The following is a 16,346-nucleotide window of genomic DNA, read 5'->3' as shown; positions in this document are numbered from 1 at the left end:
TATGAGGTAGATACTCCTCTCCCTACTTTATGACTGAGTCACCTGAGACTTTAGAATGAAATAACTTGAGCCAAATCAAATACAATGGGTCAGTTTTCCAGTTTGGGTTTGCCTGGCCCTAGAGAATGGGCTCTCAGTTGTCTTACTTCTCAGGGGAGACCTCACGAGAATGTTGTAAGCCCGGAGGTGAGAAGCTACCACTAACGCCAGCGTCCTCCCTCCCTCCCCAGGGATGACACTACCTTCTACTTCTCCAAAGGTGCTAAGCAAAATGTCATTTCTATCAGTAGCAGACATTTAAGGAATACTTGCTGTGGCCAGATGCTGTTGCAAGTGCTTTAGACATATCATGAATTAAGTCCTTAAAGCAGTGCTACGTACGAGTCAGGCACTGTGATTTTGCCTTATTTTACAGACAAGGAAACTGAGATGAGATCACAGAGCTTGTCAAAGGTTCTGCAGGCAGTAGATGGCAGAGCCAGAATTTGGACCCAGATAGTCTGGCTTTAGAAGTTGTGTTTTCAACCATTATGCCACTATTTGTTATCTACTGAGTCTTAGATAAAAAAGTAACTTGCTGAGGACTAAATCCTTAAGCAAGCTACACTTAAAACCATGGCCACCTATTGTACCTCTCTTTTTTTTTATTTTACAGATTTTGTTTATTTTTTTAATAATAAATTTATTTTTTATTGGTGTTCAATTTGCCAACATACAGAATAACACCCAGTGCTCATCCCGTCAAGTGCCCCCCTCAGTGCCTATCACCCATTCACCCTCACCCCCCACCCTCCTCCCCTTCCACCACCCCTCGTTCGTTTCCCAGAGTTAGTAGTCTGTATGTTCTGTCTCCCTTTCTGATATTTCCTACCTATTGTACCTCTCATCCTGATGAGTGTTTTCACAGGGATAATAGGAGCTTCTGGATTAGGAATAACAAGGATAATCATCAACCACTGAGCACTATCTATGTGCTGGTTGCAGGGCTGAGCATGTTACCTGCTCTTACTTATTTAATCTTCCCAACAACGTGAAGTAGGATGATTATTCTTAGTTTGCAGATGAGGAAACTGAAGCCTGAATGTTAATTGGCTCAGTCACACAGCTGGGAACAGCTGTGTAAAAGCTGGCATCTGTCTGACTTTCCCTTGAAACCACCAGACCCTCTGCTGCCTCCCACAGAGGGCTCTTTAGCTTTTGATTCATTAATTAGTTTTGCTCGAAGGGTGTACATTTTCCGCTGCCCAGGAGGGCATGTTTCTGTACATGCTCAGTTTACCCTCAGGAGAGAAAGGCAAATTACCAAAAGAACAAGAGAATACCAGAGACTTTCAAGAAAATAAATTCGCGGTATGCCACTTGGTCAGTATCCACTTTGTGCTATATCTCACACTATGTCTCGAAGGCTTTTTTTTTTTTTAATCTGTATAAAGCTACACTTCAACACACCTGAGGACTGGATGCTTAAAATCATGGCCAAGATTAATATTGAAAAGTTAAATGATATTTAGGAGAAACATAAAAAAAGCAAGATAAGTGTTTTAGAATGTTTTATATTAGAGATCTTCCTATATAGAGTTCTGGGTAGTATATGTACTATGGTTAAATGTGCATATATGTAAACAAAATACAAATATATACCTTTCTGTATTGTTATTAAGGATGTACATAAAGTTAGAGAAATTTAAAATCAGAGGTAACTTGGAGATCACACAGTCTAGATCAGGAAACTGAGTGAGGCCATTGTTGCTGACTTCACTTGTCAACTTTCAGGCATCTTGCAAAATTCAAATTAAGCATCATCATCTTTACAATTATTTCCTAATCCTCTTTATAAATTATTTTCTATCTCCTTTCTCACACCTGCCCTTTTTTTAGAACATCTTAGTACATTCTGTGGCTCTTTGCATCATGGCCCCTTTATCGCTTTATTTACTTTTTGTGTACATGGTGGCCTCCCTCTACAGCCTTCTAAGCTCCTTGAAAGCAGGAAGGGTTTTTCCTTTGGTTCTGTTTTCTGGGGAGATAGCACAGTGCCTGGCACTGAGTCAGTGCTGGTTGAAGCTTCAGTGTATGAATGCATTGAAGGAGCTCTCTTGGCTAGGTAGTAATGGAGCACAAATGAGGGTGCATATTTTCCAACTCACCAGCCAGTAATCCTCTCATTACACTTTGTTACTTCTTTACTCTAATTTGAATTTCACATCATACAACAGCAAAAACTTAAGTGATATGACAGTGTAAAATCCTTATCCAGTAAACGGGTACTTATGGCATGTAATTTCTCAAAGGGTTACTAGCATCTTTCTTCTAAAAACTAAAAAAAAAAAAATGGCCTCATCTAGTCTTTCTTAATAATTTGACTTAAGATTTATATCCTTTTGATCTAGAGTGACACTCAGAACCTGGATGTTCCATATTGAAATTGCTGAAGTGTAGAGGAAAGATAATCTAAATTTGCTTTTCATGTCAATCACTGGGAACAGAGCAAATCTTCCATGTATGAGAAAAGATTTTGTTAGAAGGCAAAGATTTTGTTCATTCTTGCATGATACTGATTTCTTCTGTTTATAGGTGTCTCGCTGGCTTCAAAGGATATCCCAGATATAGAAAACCTCTTAGCGTACAGTAGGGTATGGAATTATGAATCTGCAAAATTAGATATAGGAGACAGTAAAGGTTGTCCTCTTAGGGGAGAATCATCTCCTAAAATCAAATGACTTTAGTGCCTCTATCCCTCTAGATTTGTACACAGCACACCAAAGAAGATATTTCTAGAGAGGAAAAGATACTTAGAGATCCTTCAAATTTTGTAGTTGAGGAAACTAAAGTCCAAATAAGTAAAATGATTTTTCAAAGAATTGTCCTGACCAATTTGGGACTGAAATCAAGGGCTTCCGGTGCAGAGTACAATGTCCTACTACTCAGATAAATAAGCTTTCATCGACCATGCTGGAAGTTTCTTCTGTTATGTACAAATGCTACTGGTAGCTGACATCACACTTCTTTTCTTTACTACATGATATTAAATCTTCTATCGTATATGGCTAACTTCCTTATTTTACAGATGATAAATTGTGACTTGGGGAGGTTAACTTGTTTACGACAGATTAAATAGTCACTTCATGGTAGTTTTTTCAATAGAAGCTAGAGCTTTCCACCTCCCAAACTGGAGCTCATTGAGTGTATCTCTTTTCCTGAAATCCTACTTGGCTCTCTAGTAGAACAAATTAAACATACACACCCATACAAACGAAAATCACAAGGTCAAATATTTTTACAATTTCTAGTAAGTTCATCTAAGCCTGGACTTGGAAAATGATTAAATTTACTGTTTTATTTTCTCTTGAGAACGCTTATAGTAAACCATTTATTTATTCATTTATTCATCAAGCATATTGATTTTTCTATTATGGATCTCAAACTGTGCCTCAAGCTGGGGATTCAGAGATGAATAATCATGAATTTGGGTCTCACTATTTAGTAGAGGGAAACAGAGATATAAAAAGTAAATATAGAAAACTGCCACAGGTATCACAGGATAAGTATGAAAATGTTAATCAGAGGACAGAGTGGTTCAGTCTACCTGAGGGTTGAATAACAGCTTCATGGAGTAGATTTTGTGATGTTTTGAATTTGAAAGATGGTGTAGATGTTTCCTGGAGGTAAAAAAGGGGGCCAGGATTGAAGAGTGACAGGTAGCCTGAGCAAAGATATAATAGTATTCTAAAGATAGTTTATAGGATCTTAGTGAGATATGCACAAAGAGTGCCTACGAAATTAAGGCTGGAGATGTCAGAAATGGGCAGATGGAAGGATGCTTGTGCTGTGCCAAAAGTGTGAATTCATTCTACAAAAAATGAGGAGCCAGGAATGGCTTATCCTCTGGGCTTAATCTTATAGGAAGAGCTACCATAATAGAATGTGTGTGTTTATGTGTGTGTACGGGAAATAGGGAGACCAGTCCAGGACCCTCATAGTTGTGCAAGGAAAAGATTCTAAAGATGCTTAAGCTAAGTCAGTAGAAGTGAAGTTGCAGAGGGCATGGAAATTAAGGAGCAGTATGGAGGTAGAATGAGAGGAATGTGATGAATGAGATATGGGGGTTAGGTAATGGAAGTGATGTTGAACCAGAAATTAAGAGAACGGAATTCTAATTATGGATCTTCCACTCTCTAGTTCTGTGACGTTGAACTAGTGAAAATTTTAGATGTTTTCTAACCATCAATTTCCTTTTCTGTAAAATGGCAAGGTAAGATTTTATCTCTATTATTCTTTAAGTCTTTCCAATTGAGGATTGTCCCTTAGATATCTCCATTACATCTATAGATTCAAGGGTCTAAATAAGGTTGTCTTAGCCTCCATAATAATTATACCGAACATTTATTCCTCATCAAATATAAGCATCATTATGAATGTTGATTCAGTTGTTCCTCACCACAACCCTTTATGGTAGATTATATTGTAATTATCATTTTACAGATGGGGAACTGAAGCATAGAGAGTTGAAATATTTTTTTCAGATCATATCTTTTTTATTCTCTCTGTATCAGTCCATTCGGGCTGCTATAACAAAATGCCAGAGACTGGGTGGCCTATAACAAGAGAAATTTATTTATCACAGTTCTAGAGGCTAGAAGTCCAAGTTCAGGGGTACAGTGAGGACCCACCTTTAGGCTGCTGACTTCATGTTGTAGCCTCACCTTGCAGAAGAGGTGAGCAAGCTCTCAGGGACCTCTTTCGTTTCAGGAGTAAACTTAAATCACCTTTCAAAGGTGCTTCCTCTTTATACCATCACCTTGGGCATTGGGTTTTTAACATTTATTTGAATTTCGTAGGGACAAACACATTGAGACGGAAGCACTGCTCTTTTTATTCACTGTATCAATTCCCAGCATGTCAATTTGGACTATACCACACTTCTTCCTAGGTCCATTGGTAGGAATGTTATTGCATATCAGTTAATACTTGCTATTATAACAGATACATCTCTAAATCCCATTGACTTACCACAGCTTATTTCTTATGCATGTGAAACCAGTTAGGGTCAGGGCCTGGATCTCTCCCTGATATCTTCATTCAGGGATCCAAGCTGATGGCACCGACATCTTGTCTGAAAGAGGGAGAGTGGCTGGACAGGAAGAGGTTTTTATAGGCCTGCGCCTAAAGAAATATAACTCACTTCTGCTTCCATTTCCTGTGTCACATGCCAAAAAGGGTAGAAAATGTCATCTAGTTGTTTACCCAGAAGAAAAGAAAAAGGAGGCTTGGTAAATAGTTAGGCACTCTCTTTTGAAACTGAGACTTGAGCCTAGACCATGTGGCATCCGAATCCTCACCCAAACCACTGTGTTCTGTTACCTTTTGGATTTGATTGCTCTTGTGGAATCAACAGTAGTCAAATGGCTTTGTACATAAAGCAATATAAGGATGCAGGTTGACTTTATAATGCATATTATTTCTGTGTAGCTAAGATTTGTGACTTCATACAGACAAGAAATATACTCAAACTACAAATTTTATAAACTCCTCTCTCTGTTTCTCATGGAGTTCAGTGACTTAATGAAGTTAATTTATGATAACTTTGAAGCAGTTCAAAATCTTTTACTTTGACGCTCGTTTTCTGATAGGTCTAATAATATATTGTACCCATTATAATAAAACCTAATCACTTCATAAACTCACAGGAATTTTAGAAGTGGAAGGAACTTTCAACTCTAATACTAAAACTAGTCCGATTTCTTCATTTTGCAGAAGAGGAAAGATACCCCCAAGACCTTAATGACCTACTCCATTGTACACTCTTCAGGGACAGAAAACCATGCATGAGAGCCCAGATATCCCATCTTTCTTTTTACTGCTTTTTCCACTCACCATGTCATTTTCCTCAAGAAGCACTTAGGCTGCACTGCCCTTCCCTCCAAGGGACACTTATAGGAATATGATTAATCATAAAAGAACAGCACAACTCTTAGAGTTTATAGGAATTGGGGCTGTTCTGGTTCTTCACATTTCTTGTGTGTACGTAATTTGGGATTAAGCCGAAAATCTGCTTTTAAACCTTTGACACTAGAAACACTTTAAAAAGTGCAGTAGACATCTTCCCATCCAAGTAATTTGAGATGGCCTTAGGGTCATCGTTTGAAATGTCAATTTTCACTCTGAGGGAAATAGAGAAAGGGTGCCTGTTGGATTGTGCATTTCCTGGATCCTACTTTGAAGGTAGAAATTCGTCTCCTGCTCTTAAAAGTGGTGACAGAGCTACCTCTGCCTGCTAATTAGCTTTTGTTCATACCAACTTTAATTAAAAAGGGGAAAAATACCCTAGTCGACACATTTTTGGGTCAAAGTACAGAGACATCATCGAATTAACTCAGGAAAGAAGAGGTTCATTGACGCCTATTGTATAATATGCTTCAGGAATTCAGGAAAACTTCAGGATGACATGAGGAAGGGCAAACATCAGGGCAGCTTGTGGGACCACCTATTCTCTTACCTCTGACATCTCAAATCTGTGCTTAGTTCCCTCTCCTGTCTGCCTCCTCTGAGTCCCATCACCATGAGACACATACACATCTCTTCATGAGTCACCTGACTTCTAATGCCACAGGCCCAATTCCAAGCAGCAATTCTGTGACTTTCAAATTTCCAGACTGATGGATTTGACTTGTCCACTTCCTGTGTTTCAGAGCAGGAATTACAAGCAGGAGTTCTGGATGGTTGATAGACCACTATTCTGTGAGATATGCCTTCTTCAACATCAATGGTCATTTAAAATAAGGATGTAGAAGATATTCATGATTGAGCTGAGGGGCAATGAGTCTAAAATTCTCTCAAGAGTGAATCTTGTCTGTTCTGCCTCTTTCTCTTAAAATAGACTAAGGGACATCTTCTGGTTGAGAGCTTGCTCTTGTTAATAGAGACTGTACCACTCGTTATTAGGGTTATTATCCTTTAGTGACAGTCCCCCACTCCCCACCCAAGCGACTTTATTCCTTTCATATAAAAATGGAGCAGTTTAAGAAAACAGGCTTTGTAAAGATGTCATCGGCACTTGGCTATTTCCTCCCTGATCATTTTGACTTCATAAATTATGGGAACTTTTGAAATTTCATTGGGCTCTTTAAATAACCATTTCTTTTAATTAGATTGCTTCAGCATGAAAGTCTAAAAATGTGCCCTATTTTCTCATTCTAATGAATTAAAGTGAGAAATTAGCTGTCTCAAAAAGTTTTTGTTTCAGCACATTTTTCTCCATTCAAAGTGATTTACAGCAACCTAAATCCACTAACTAGCTTGCATTTCAGATGTCTATTGGTGCATGTAGGTGATGCTTTATTTCTGCTTAGAAGGTGTAATGCAGACTCTCTGGGGAGCTAGTCAAGCTGGGTAAAACTATTAAATAGAAGTGTATGGAGACAAACAAAATTTTAGAATCAATGAGACAAATCAGAATACAAATAAGAACTGAAATCTAATGCACAGAATACCAAGTAGGAACAAATTCACAACTTGATGCTAAATTTACACTCTTCTGTAGTTTAAGTGTCAAATATTTTTTACACGCATCTCATGTCAATTATGTATACATATATAGATTTTTTTGAAATATGAAATGAGAACTTCTAGAAAATGTAATTTTCCCTAGCAGCTACATCTTTGTAACTTATATATGTTCCATCATTTTGCATTCACTAATTACATTAATATTAAAAACAAAGAGAATTAATATTTAAGTAACGCTATACAATTTAAGAGCAGTTTCAGAGGCTTGCCATACAGTGAATAGTCAATAAGTGGTAGCATTTATCATTATTTTATACATTGTTTCCAGAGTGAATGAATGATTCATATGTATAGAATGTGATATGCATAGCTTTGTGCTCTTATTAACCCAAGGCCAGCAAACCACTACTCAAGGTGAAATGATTTGCATAAATATTGTTCTACTGTGTACCACATTTTCATACCTATGTATTTATAGTTGGTTTATAGGTGATGAATCAAATGTGATCATATTAACCCATGTATAAACATGCATATACATATATAGTGGGCATATAATTTTTAAAAATCTATGCACGCGTACCAACCAAATGGTGTTAATTTAGATTTGTTTTCCCCCTCTGGAGAAGGTCCTTTCACTACATTAAAAAGCAGTTGAAAACAACAAACGTTTTGCTAAAATGCTTTATAGGACCTCATGCCAGAGTATACCAGTCATGATAGCTTTAGAACACTTTCAGAAATCTTGAGACATGGTTTAGAGGCAGTCTTAAGGCCATGTGTCTGGGGGCACTCTAGGGATCATTAGCCCTAGAAGTAAGACATAGGGCAATAACTCTGGAAGGCAGCAACGAGATACGGGTAAGACCTGGTATCTCTGTTTTCATAAGAATTAAACCTATGTGTATCTAGTGTCCTTTCATGAAAATGTAAGAGGCAACACTTGGTGTTATGCATCACATCAGGGATGAAAAAAATAGCAGAATAGAAGAAAGGCGGTGTTTGTTTGTGACTTGGGAATTGTGACATGAAGGAAATTGTTTGTTCTTTTTTCATTTAAATCTTCTCCAGGGGGTCTTGCATCATTTTAATATGATATTAACTGTCTGTGAAGCCTATTTTGTTAATTTGGAAAGCCCTAATATTTGATTAGGTTAGTTTATCATGAGCTCTGTCTGAATCTGTGTAGAGAATTCTAGTAACTGCTGGAATTTCCTAAAGTCTCATTAACCTTTTAAAGGAAAACCACAGGAATTAGCTTTACCTTCTTAAATTGCTTGTTTACCATTTATTAAACACATACCACATGCCGACAGTTTACATGAAAAATTAGTCTTTGTCTCCAAGAATCTGGTTATCGTAAGAAGTTAAGATACATAGACAAATAAGAAAACTATACATTATGTATACACATGTCGTGCTTAGGGGAACTAAATTCTGCTAGGAGATTCATTTCCCTGTTTTGAGGCATCTTGTTTCACTTGGCCTGCATCAAAACATACTGAAGTCCATACTCTTCCTACCCATGCCTTCAAACTCTTTGAGTATATTACCCATCCATCCACTTAACCTATCATCTGTTCCATTTTAAAAGGTTAATTATCCCTCTCTCATTTCTCCACCAAAAAGCTTTACAACTTCAATTTTAATAAGAAGAATAGAAGCTGAGTTTGTTTTTTTTTTTACACTAAGTCCCAGTTTTCACTAGGGATCTCAACCTTATGTCTGTACATTTTCTTTTCTTTCTTCAATGAAGAGAAAGGTCAAGGCAGCAAAGCCTGTGTCTGTCAGGCTTGCTCCTCCTGGTCAGCATTATTATTGATCTCCTCACATTTAGTACCACGTTCTCTGAAGGGGAAGACATGTCTGTCAGTATTGCCAGTGCAGCACCTGCTGTATCCTCCTCTTCATTATACCATATGGGCATGTTTTAACTTCCTTTCTCCTCAAGCAGGAGAGCATACTTTCTTCACCAAAGTCCTCACATACCAAACAGCCAATGTAATGATCCAATTGTAGGTCAATTCTTCTCAGTCCTTTAAATTATATCATATATACACATTTGCCTTTAAATATCCATTTTGCATTGACTCACATAAGCTAGAATGATATATTTTGAGATATCATGCTTCACTGACTTATCCTCCAACTAATGCATTTGGAAAAAAAATATATATATCCTAGTCAACAATCTAGAAAGTAGGAGAAAGTACTACTACATCCTCAGGGTGGGTTAAAGCAGCAACAAAAACCACCTCAAAATTTTAGAGACCGTAACAGCTTAAGGCTTGTTCCTCACCTGTAGGTCCGTCGTGGTTGGTGGGAACTCTGCTTCATGTCTCTTCACTTGGAGACTTAGGTCAATATAGTTTCCACTCTTAAGAACACATTTGGTTGCTTGGGCTGGTAAAAAACTGGTGGTGAATTACATACCAGTTCTTAACGCGGCCACCCAGATTGATAGCCTCTGCTTTTGCTAATAAGTGACTTCTGTTACCTTAGCTTTCATTTCATTGGGCCAAAGCAAGTCACATCACCACATCTCAGCCTAATGAGGTGGAGAAGTACAGTATTACCATGTATCCAGAAGGGAGGGAGCCAGAAGTATTTGGCAACCAGCACTAATGTTTACTAATGACTACCACAACTACTTTATCCTTTTCTACTTGTCAGGAGAGGTAGAAATGGATTTTGTTATTGGCATTGGGAAGGGAAAACCAGATGCAGAGTTTTTGCCTGTCCATTCCTTCCCGATGCATGATAAAATCAACTTATAACAAATAGTAAAATGGCCTTTGTGGGTGCTGAAATCATGCCTTCCCTCCCAGGGGAGAGGTCAGTGGAGTGTGACCGTGCACTCCTGGACACTGTCGTCCTTATGGAAGAGAAGAGAGCCCTCACCCTCTTGGGCTATCCCCAGGGCTGTCTCAGTTCAGCGCTGGGCTGAACATCATCACTCTCTGAAGTGGCCCTAATAATCCCTTCTCTCCAGCCTGGTTTCCATCCAAGCGCTTGTTGGACTGACCTCATGCCCTACATCTTTCTTCCCCTCTATCACTAGCAGAAGCTCAAGCATCCCAAGTGAACACCACAGAGATGTTCATCTCCATTCTCCTCTGAAGTCCCACACCTTCTTCCGTCCTGCTGTGTCCTCTGCAGTTTGCAGCATGCACCAGCCAATCCCTGCGGGCCATCCTACTACTCCTTCCCAGTAAATTTACTCGGCCTCTTTCTGAGCTATGTATTTTATATCCTCTTTTTTCTTTTCAAACATCTCTCATATTTCATAGGAAAATTAGGTGAAATCAGATAAGAAGCTATGTCATCTCCCCACCACCGAATCCACTCACACCTACCTGCCTCTGTAGCTACACATCCCACTTTCACCCTTGTTAAAATGGATTCAGTTTTTCTGCATCAATTTATTGTCAACCCCCCAAGTGCCCTGAATCTCAATTCTTTTTCCTTCTCAAGAACACTGTTCTGTAATTACCCATTTTCTTCCCTGTATTGTGTATTTCTCTACTAGATCATTCCAGCAAGCGAGCATGCCTTTGTGGCATTCGTTAAAAAAGATTCCCTTGACACCATGCTTCATTCTGGCTGTTGCTCACTTCCTTCTTCCCTTAACAGAAAAGCTTCTTGGAAGAAATTTGTATAATTGCACAGTTTTACACCCCATTCTCCAGTAAACATACCTTAATCATGCTTTTATTTTCATCATGCCCCTGAAATGATTTTTACTGCAATCAAATGCTAACAGTGGCTAACACAGACGGCCTACTATGAGGCAGGCAGTGCTCTAAAGACTTTATACCCATTAACTCATTTCATCCTTAAACCAACCCTCTAAAGATGTAAAGATGATGCTATCAATATCTTAATTTTATTTTTTTAAAAGATTTTATTGATAGAGGAGGGGAGAGAGCACAAGCAGGGGGAGCAGCAGAGGGAGAGGGAGAAGCGGACTCCTGGCTGAGCAGGGAGCCCAATGTGGGGCTCAGTCCCAGGACCCTGGGATCATGACCTGAGCTGAAGGCGGACACTTAACTGACTTAGCCACCCGGACACCTCAGTGTCCCCCTTTTAGAAAGGAAAAAAATGCTACTTAGAAATACTGAATAACTTGCCCAAGGTCACACAGCTGTTAGGAGGAGCTCAAATTTGAACCCAGGTACTTGGTATTAAAGGCTCTTAAGTAATGTATGATGTTACTTTTTTAATGCAGAGTGATTTCTCTCCATTTATTAAACCTTCCAGTAGCACTTGACACAGCTGATTGATCCTTCCTTCTTGAGACATTTTGTTCTTTCGTTTTCCATGTTTTCATCTCATGTTCTTTTTTATCTTAACTCACCTATTGGGCCTTGCCAGTCTCTATTGCTATTTCCTCCATTTCAGATTGAGGTTCTGGATGATTCTTTTCCTTCTTCTCTATTGGCAAGCTCTCCATGGTAATTTGCTTTAGTATGTGGCTTTACATATCACCTATCAGTCTAGATTTCTGACGTGTGTATCTGCAGCCCAAATCTCTTCCCTAAACTCCACTTCATAAATGTCGCTGCCTGAATTACATCTCTGCTCGGGTTCCTTATAATAGTCTCAAATTGAACACTGACAACACAGAACGACTGATATTTTATCCCAACCTAGCTTTTGTCAAACGCCCTGTTCCCAGGCCTCCTCTATACACACACACACGTGAGTTCTTGTACAATTAACAGTGCTATAATTCCAGATGGACAATATAATAAGTTCTACACATTACTCAGTGCTCATCATGATCAATGTGCTCTTCACCTATTTTATCCGCACCTCCACCCACCTCCCCTCTGGCTAACAGAAGCACCAGCTTCTTCCAGTTGCTCAGGACAAGCTGAGGAGTAATCCTAATTCCTTCCTCCCCCAGAACTCATGTTCAAACCAGCTCTACAGGGGAATGCTCCTAATCTGCTACTTCTCCCCAACTCTGCTGCTGTGAGCCCTTTATCCCCTGGGCTCTTGCAACGTCTTCATAACTGGTCTCTCTCATCCTACTCTGGTTTCTTCAATCCATTCTTTATTTTTTTTAATCCAGTCTTTAAAGAACAGGCTGAGCAAACTTCTAAAGCATTTAATGAGATGATACCGTATCCACCCAGAGTGTTTCCCTTGTGACAAGAGTAAAATCCAGTCCCTTTATTATAGCATACCAGCCCCTGCTCCATCTTCCCACATTTCTGACACAGTTCCTTAGACCTCTCAATTGTTCAGTCACACTGTGGCCACGCTTGTGATCTCGCTGTCCTGGAAACACACCGCACATATCCTCGTTTCGGTTCCCTGTCCTTTCCTGCTCCTTCTCTTTGTCATGCTCTTCCCTTTCTCATATCCTCATAATGGGTGTTTCCTTCTCATCACTCAGGTCACATTCAGTTACCTCACAGAGGTCCTCTTCGACAGTCACAAAAATACACTTTCCCTGCCTGTTTGATTACTCTCACCTTAATTTACTGCAGTTCCTTCAAGGAGGCTAAAAAACTAGTATTGCCTTACTCCTTAACAGGTATTTATAATTTTTTTTCCTACACAGGAATATGAGCTCTCTGAGGGCAGGCTCTGTGTCCCTTCTTTGCACTGTTACATCCTCAGTACTCAGAACCATACCTGATGTGTGGCATTGACTCAATTAAAACGTGATTAAATGCAGTACTGAAAGTCAGCACATCGACTTGTATGACATAATGTGGAGCATTCAGTAAATTAAACCAAACTGAATCATCGTTAGCTAAGAAAATATTTTCTAGAGCACAAGAGGAAAAAAGTCTGGCTCTCAAGTTTTGAACTTTCACAGAATAGCCTCATGTTCAAATCAAACAGAGAAATCCCCATTTGTATCTACAGTGGCAGGAAAGTCTTTGTGGCATTGGAAATGCTGGCTGCTTATTGAAAGTTCTTTTGAGGATCATATGTCAAAGCCGTATGTCATATGACATAGTTTCTTGACCTCATATGGAGGGATGGACAATATGTGTGAGTTGTTCTCTCTTATAAGAAAAATCCAAGCAAGCTCTCTAACCTGAGTTACTGCATAGTGATACTCATCATCCCCAAGGGGAAGATTAATATAAATACGTGATCTACTGATCTCATTTACAAAAGGGACCTCGATATGTTTGTAACATTAAACAACTTCAGATCTTGGTTTTTAGATTTTTTTTTTAATTGCTGAAAGCATAGTGTTTTAACAGATGTTTGATTTTAAACTTTTTATTTTAGCAGATAAGACTTTGGCTTTTTCATTTCACAGTAGGGTTAATACTTTGAAGATGAAACGCTACCAAAAAAAAAAAAAAAAAGAGAGAGAAGGCAAAGTAGAACCCTATTGTAATGTGATAAGTGAGGGCCACAAATCTCAAGCACCTAAACCATTCAGGAAACTTACTGCCAGGTTAACAGGCTTGGTGGGGGAGCCTCACAGCTTATTGCATGGGGCTCCCAGGCTAGATGGAAGTCCATCCTCACTCTGGCTCCAGTTGTTGCTATTGGTGGCAGTTGCTCCCTCAGGCCAAACAGAAAGAAATGGTTTTCGGGACTGCAACTGGCTGGGACTTTCAGGAAAATGGCAGCACTTTCAAGAATTCTCCATTAGTTATTCCCAGGGAATGGAATGGGAATGGGTGGAGTGCTGTGGGTTGCCTCCTTGTTTCCTGAAAAGGGGTTCCCTGTCTGGCCTTTGTAGTCACCCCTAAAAGAACAACAGAACCTTAGCCCTCCCCAAGCCCACCTAGCAGACTAGGTCTGCTCTTGGCGCCATTGCTGGACACCTTGTCAAGGGGGCCACCTTTCTTTAACATGTTGGACAAAAAAAGTCATATGCAAATAAGTATGGTTTTGATGGCACCACATATTGTTTCTCTATTTCACACTGTTCTAACAGCTCATTCTCATCCGGTCACTAATTGTTCTTGCTTCACCAAGCATTTACTGACAGAAATGGTCCTTGCACATTTAGAAAAGAAATCCAATCTGCATCATGGAGTCAGCATCATTGTATTTCTAGTTTCACGCATGGTGGATCCCTTATAGCGCTATATTTAATGTACTTCTAATTAAAGAGGTGGGGAGAACCCAAAGCTTTCTCTATGTTGTCTCATCTCATCTTTTTGTTTGTGCAGCTCATCATGTCAAAACGGGCACTTGCGAGGTGGTGGCACTCCACAGATGCTGTAATAAGAACAAGATAGAAGAGCGGTCACAGACGGTCAAGTGCTCCTGCTTCCCGGGGCAGGTGGCAGGCACCACACGAGCTGCTCCATCTTGTGTGGATGGTATGACTTCTTCCATTGCTCATGGTGGTCATGTAGCTGAGGATGGGTTAGAATTGGAATTCCACTATCATGTTGTTGACTGTGGTCAATGCTTAAGGGACCATGCCATAATCCTGTGGTTGATGAGAGATTAGTCGGGGGTGGGGGGCTGCATTCTGAAACCTCCTTCCAAAGTCCTTTGGAAGGAGGTCTAAGACCTCATGCAGTTTTGTAACAATAGGCATTACAATGAGGTTCCAACAAGTCCATGTGCTTCTTTCCTTGATACCATGAAATACTGATTTGCCAGGGGAGGGCATGTGTATGTAAATTAATTGGGAAAGGAGAGATGAAAATAGTGGATTAAATAGTATGGTTACCTAAACACACAGATGGTTCTTAAGAATGAAAAAAATTAAGCACCTTACAAATGAGAGAATTTGTAGTTGTATAGTGAATTCACATGAAATATTGATTTTTATGGAGATCCATCAAAATATTAATTACTTTATTGGAGGGTTCACCTAATTACAATAGGACATACATCTTTGTATGGGTCTATTCAATTACTGTTACCATAAATAATAATTTAAGGACTCGTATTAGCATGGTTCATTCCTTGTGATGGTGGTTACTGCCCACAATAAAAAAAATTACATTAATTCTAATATCCTCCTAATTTTAGCCTACTTGTGGGAAGCATTACATTGATTCTAAAATATTGACTCTAAACTGGTAATAGGTTCATTTTTTATATGTTTAGGTAAATCAGTGCATGCATATGTCTATATAAGTTTCTTTCCAATCTGTTAGTTTTCATGAAGCCTGTATGTTCACATGAAAAATCCTTCCACATGTGCCTCTAATTAACAATACTATTTGTTAAGAGGCTAGAGCTCGTGTTGGGTGTCCTTACAACAATATACTAAAATATAAAATAAAAATCCTTTTAGTCAGAAAATCTAGAAAGATTTAGCCCCTTTGGATAAAAAAGAGAAGCATGCTTCCAAACCCAGTCTACCCAGTGGTGGGAAAAATCGGTGCCCTTTGTTCCTCTTCCAGTGTGCACCCAGGGAATTAACAAGCTCAAATAGAAAAACACTGAATGGATTTTTTTTTTAAATCTCCTGTAGCTTCAATAGTGGAACAGAAATGGTGGTGCCATATGCAGCCATGTCTTGAGGGAGAGGAGTGTAAAGTTCTCCCAGACCGGAAAGGATGGAGCTGTTCCTCTGGAAATAAAGTGAAAACAACCAGGGTAAGTGGACGGCCAGCTTGGGAAAACAGGAGGTCTCTGAACTTAGAGAGCATGGGCATGTACATCAGGAAGTGATGGTTGGAGAATGAAGAGTACTGTTCTCCATACTACACTCTCCCCACCACTGCCCATTTTCTTCCTAATTCATTTTTTTCACAGCACATTTTACTTTTACTCAGAAGAGCATATTCTATGGATTGCCATCAGCTGTCCTGTTATTTAATAAATTAATGTTGTGCGTTCCTTAATGAGATACTGCCAGTAATGTGAACCCCCCACCCCAAGGATGTATG

General features: G+C 39.3%; 1 protein-coding gene across 2 annotated transcripts in view; it reads left to right on the top strand.

Annotated features, from left to right (window-relative positions):
• The window catches only part of TAFA2 (TAFA chemokine like family member 2), a 448,599-nt gene that overhangs the window by 395,497 nt on the left and 36,756 nt on the right, over positions 1-16,346 (top strand). For both annotated transcript variants that reach the window (XM_072843042.1, XM_072843041.1), the window contains exons 3-4: positions 14,664-14,816; positions 15,929-16,053. In XM_072843042.1, the coding sequence (XP_072699143.1) occupies positions 14,664-14,816; positions 15,929-16,053 (278 nt within the window). The remainder of the gene's footprint in view (positions 1-14,663; positions 14,817-15,928; positions 16,054-16,346) is intronic.

The sequence above is a fragment of the Canis lupus genome, chromosome 11, assembly GCF_048164855.1.
Source record: "Canis lupus baileyi chromosome 11, mCanLup2.hap1, whole genome shotgun sequence".
NCBI classification, from domain to species: Eukaryota; Metazoa; Chordata; class Mammalia; order Carnivora; family Canidae; genus Canis; species Canis lupus.
The sequence above is the reverse complement of the archived record's forward strand: the minus strand, read 5'-3'. Positions and strand labels throughout refer to the sequence as shown.